This window comes from Neolamprologus brichardi, chromosome 13 (assembly GCF_056152115.1).
Source record: "Neolamprologus brichardi isolate AB-2024 chromosome 13, ASM5615211v1, whole genome shotgun sequence".
Lineage (NCBI taxonomy): Eukaryota > Metazoa > Chordata > Actinopteri > Cichliformes > Cichlidae > Neolamprologus > Neolamprologus brichardi.
In genome coordinates, this window is record NC_142116.1 from 20,793,913 (window position 1) to 20,799,129 (window position 5,217).

The following is a 5,217-nucleotide window of genomic DNA, read 5'->3' on the forward strand; positions in this document are numbered from 1 at the left end:
GGTTGCTTAAAGCCTATGTCTGAACTTGACCACAGAGGCAGAGCATCATTCAATCTTGGCAGCAGCTCCAGGATGACAAACTCCACTTTCTCTGCATCAAGACAGCTCATAGCTTTTTAACAGTCTCTCCTGATAGTCTCATATCATCTGCTCTAATCAATAACCATACACTATCATTACAATGTAGACTACAGCTCAAAAGACTGAGGTGAATTAGAAATGTCTTGTTTTCAGAATAGACTCAAATTTGGTTTCAGATTGAATCACAGCAATTTATCAAAATAATCATATAAATGCTTAATATTAACACTAGAATTACTGACCCTTTTTTTTCCTGGTGCAAGTCCCTACTACTAGATTTACTGACCCTGCGCAAATTTGCGTAAATTCCCCTGAACCTAACACCTCCTAGCACCCCGCTGAGAGGCCTTCAGCTCCATTGTTCTCCTGCTTTTGTTGTGCAAATATACCCTTCCCCAACCCCCAACCAGGAGAGATTCAGGAGACAAGAGAGAACCAGGAGAAGGTCTGTCCTTCCAATCGTTGTCAGACTCACAACAAAGTACCTGCAGCCTACAATACACCATATTAGTAGTAGCTTTTATGTGCACTATTATGCAATATTAGTTCTTGTCAATCCTTGTCACTACATTGCATGCCTGTCCATAAACATATATACACAGAGTTGTACATATATTTATATATCCACACCTTACATAATATGCATAAAGTCTAGTTTTATATATATATATAGTTTTATATATATATAGTTTTTTTATATATATATGTCTATATATATATATATATATATACACACACATATATATATATATATATATATATATATATATATATATATATATGTGTGTGTATATATATATATATATATATATATATATATATATATATATATATATATACACATATATATATATATGTGTATATATATATATATATATATATAACAAGCGTGTTCACAGGAGTAATGTGAACACGCTTGGTAGAGCGAGTCAGTAATCTGGTTGCTGCGTTTTGTATGGCTTGGAGGCGAGAAAGAGATGATTTATCCAAGCTAGTAAACAGGGAATTACAGTAGTCTAAGCGTGATGACACAAAAACATGAATGAGTTTTTCCAATTCAGCTGAGGAAACCATGTGTCGCAGTTTAGATATGTTTCTTAAATGATAGAAACAGGAACGAGACAAAGATTTTACATGAGAGTCAAGGCCCAGAGAAGAGTCAAATATTACACCGAGATTTTGAATATTTGACTTGACAGATGGACAGAAAGAGGCAAGAACCTGACTGATTTTAGAATGTAGCTCAGGAGGAGCTACGATCATGGTCTCGGTCTTGTTAGTATTTAGAACGAGGTAGTTGCTTGAAAGCCAATCAGAAACCTGGGTTAAGCACTGGACTAGGGTGGACAGCCTATCCAGCTGATAAGGCTTAAAGGACACATGGAGCTGAATGTCATCAGCATAAAAATGATAAGACAGGTCGCTAAAAGATTGAATGATACCAGCTAAAGGAAGCATATAAAAAGAAAATAGTAATGGACCTAAAACTGAGCCCTGTGGGACACCACAGGTCAGGGCAGCAGTGTTAGAGGAGAACCTATCAGTCCTAACAGAAAAGGTCCTGTCTGATAAATATGAAGAAAACCAGTCTAGGGCAGAGCCAGATATACCAGCCAAAACCTTGAGCCTGTTAAGTAGGATTTTGTGGTCGATGGTGTCAAAGGCAGCGCTGAGATCAAGCAAAATGATCACAGAACAGTTCCCTGCGTCAGATGCCATTAACAGATCATTATAGACTCTTAAGAGAGCGGTCTCTGTAGAGTGCTGCTTTTGAAAGCCAGACTGAAAAGGGTCAAGGATGTGTAATTTACATAATAGAGACCTGAACTGATTTTCAACAATTTTTTCAAGTACTTTACTTACAAATGGCAATTTTGAAATAGGTCGGTAATTACTAGCAGAGGTAGGATCAAGATTCTGTTTTTTTAACAGAGGAGTTACCTCAGCATGTTTAAAATAAGATGGAACACAGCCTTGCCTCAGTGAACTGTTGATGATGGATAGTAATGTAGGACCAATGCTGGTGATAGACCCAGACAGGACAGAGGGAGGTAATATATCTACAGAGCATGATGAGGATTTCATTTTACCTAAAACTATAATTAGGTCATTTAGTGTGATTGGAGAAAAGGAGGTAAATGATCCAAGACAGCAAGGGGTATCTTCATAAGGGGAGGCATTGGAGGAAATTTTGGATTTCAAGTCCATCACCTTATTTACAAAGTAATTAAGGAAAGTATTACAATCTTCATCAGAAAGCAACAGAGCATGCTGGGTTGGAGGAGAAACAATACTGTTGATGGTATCAAATAGAATTCTTGAATTATTTTTGTGACGATTTATAAGCTTATTGAAGTAAGAGGATCTGGCCTCTTTGACTGATTCATTATATAGGTAAAGTAGTTCTTTGAAGTGATCACGATGGACAGTCAGACCGGTGGACTTCCACAGACGCTCTGCTTTTCGATAGGAGCGTCGAAGACCACGAGTCTGATTATCTAACCATGGTGTCCGGGAATTAACAGAGCAATAACTGGTTTTGAGAGGAGCAACCTGATTTAGAATGGCAAGACAGTGTTCATTAAAATAATTAGTTAAAAGCTCAACCTCGTTAGAGGAACTTTTAAAATTAAAAAGAGAAGAAAACTTTAAAATGACAGAGTCATCAATAAAGCGCCTGCGCCTAGTAGAACCTTGAGGATGGGACTCTGAATTAACAGATACAGTAAAAGAAACTGACTTATGGTCACTAAAAACAACTTCATTTAAATTCATGTGGTCAAGGGAAACACCACAGGTGAAGACCAAGTCCAGAGTGTGCCCAGCCGTATGAGTAGGCCCTGCTACATGCTGAACAAAGTTGAAAGAGTCCATAATGCTCAGGAACTCCTTAGTGGTACTGTTTGTTAAGTCATCCACATGAATGTTGAAATCTCCAACAATGATGACCTTGCCCATTTTAATAGTGGAAGTTAAAAAGTCTTGTAGGTCTGACAAAAAAGATGCAGCAGACCCAGGTGGACGATAAATAAGAATGCCGTATATGGGCTGTTCTCTTCCAATTTTTATCATAAGCATCTCAAAGGAGTTGTAGCAGCTTGAAGAAATCATCTGGCATAAAAAAGTATTTTTAAAAATTACAGCTGTTCCACCTCCTCGTCCAGATATCCAAGGTGCACAGAGAAATGAGCAGTCAGCGGGACAAAGCTCTAAAAGATGTGAGACTTCATTCTCACGCTGCCACGTCTCAGAGATAAACATGAAGTCAAGCTTCTCAGAGCAGAACAAGTCATTTAAAATATAGGACTTATTGGCGATTGAGCGGGCATTAATTAACATCCATTTAAGGCTGCGACTCACCAGGACAGGGGTAGAGTTTCCAAGGACAGAGTCCGCGCTATGCGGTAAGCCGCGCAGCAAAGCAGGGTGCCTGCCGCGATGAGGCTTGGCTTTCCAAGCTTTCAGATGACAGCATGGGTGGTAAACATAGTGGGCTGTGGGGATTAATCCAGTTCCGACAAGTTCCAGCCGAATCTCACCGGTAGCAACCCAGGAATAAAGCCCCTGAAGGTCCATCTCTTTCCGAAGACGACGGAGCAGGACGTGAAAGCCGGCTCGCTTCCCTCGCTTTCTCCGACGAGGCCTCTGAAGCAAAAGTGAGCTGACCGGCAAGAGTGGAGGTAGACCTGGTGCTGCGTCGCGCTCTAACGGCGGTAGGAAAACAGCCTCGTTTCGTTGACTCTGAAGGCTATCCATTGCAGATTTGATCGCTAGCAACGCATGACGATCATAAATCCGAAGGGAGGTGACACCAGAAAAAACTGTAACAAAAACACATGCATAGCATAAAAAATAAACAAACACACGGACGAAGGCAGCGGCACAGCCAAACACAGGCGCCATCTTGACCTTCGACCTTCGACTCGAACAGTGCGCCTTATGGTCCGAAAAATACGGTGTGTTAAATCTGATTGAACTATAATCCCTCGTCTTCTGCACAGGATGGTGAAGTCAATTCTGTGGATGTCCAGGTTAAGGATAATAGCAACAGCACATACACCTGCACCCACACCCCACGTAAGCCTGTGAAGCACATTGTGATGGTCTCCAGGGGAGACGTTAACATCCCTGAGAGTCCATTCAGGGTGAGTATGCACTCACACACTCTCTCACTTTCACTCTGGCATGCAAGGTTTGCCTTTTCTTCTCACTGAAAAGTCTCTTGAGTTTTGGTGTTTGTGCCCACAGATGAATATCGGAGCAGGCTGTCATCCAAACAAGGTGAAGGTCTCTGACCCTGCAGTGGCAAAGATGGGCCTCAAAGCCTTCCAGCCAACATACTTCACTGAAGGTGGGCTCTGCTGCAGATCTTCCACTGGACATAGGACAGCTTGACCTCAGCCAGCTGACAGCCCCTCTTACAACACCCTCAGGCCCAGAGGAGCCCTGCCTGCTGAAGATGCTGCGTAACGCTCACATTGGTGAGCGTCCGTCTGATAAGTGAGAAGCTTGCTAAACAGTGAGACTCATCAGAATCCAAATACTTTATTAACCCCTAAGTAAAAGACAGAGGGGGAAAGTAATAAAAGTTCAAGCGTGGAGAAAGAAGCAGGAGCAACTGAAACGGGCTGCATGCACACACAAGAATAAGCGTTGTTAACATCTGTTTTGTCTGTCTTAGGAATCTTGTTTGTTCCCAGAGAGATTGGTGAGAACCTTCTTAACATCAAGAAGAACGGCCGTCATGTTCCCAGCAGCCCAATTGCTGTTATGATCAAGCAGTCAGGGATTGGTGATGTGAGCCGTGTGAGTGGACCGTGGCTGACCGAGGCCAGGACTTTTCAGCCTTGAGAGTTCATCATTGATGCAGGTATATGCTCAGTGAAAGCTTAGATACTGTGATATTTTTCTTTTTAAACATTCAAATAGAATATTTGTCAGTCTCATCTTGTTATATTAGGCTTCATCTGCTTGAGCCTTTCCACTGAAGGACCCAGTTAAGTGGGCATTAACACTGAGGACCAGGAGGATGGCTGGTGACACAATGTGTTGCTTTTTGAGGTCTTTTAGCCTGTTTCACTTTGTCAGACAGGTTCTATTTAACTGATTTCTTGATTCACAAGTCTGCAATTAATC

At 41.4% G+C, this 5,217-nt stretch overlaps 1 protein-coding gene across 1 annotated transcript; it reads left to right on the forward strand.

The window, feature by feature from the left end:
• The first annotated feature begins 4,072 nt into the window (after nt 1-4,072).
• Nucleotides 4,073-4,932, forward strand: LOC148099979 (filamin-A-like). Its single transcript, XM_087849754.1, has 4 exons — nt 4,073-4,226; nt 4,330-4,432; nt 4,467-4,562; nt 4,763-4,932. The coding sequence occupies exons 1-4, from the start codon at nt 4,182-4,184 to the stop codon at nt 4,930-4,932; spliced, it is 414 nt and encodes a 137-aa protein (XP_087705880.1). The 5' UTR covers nt 4,073-4,181.
• Nucleotides 4,933-5,217: the final 285 nt, after the last annotated feature.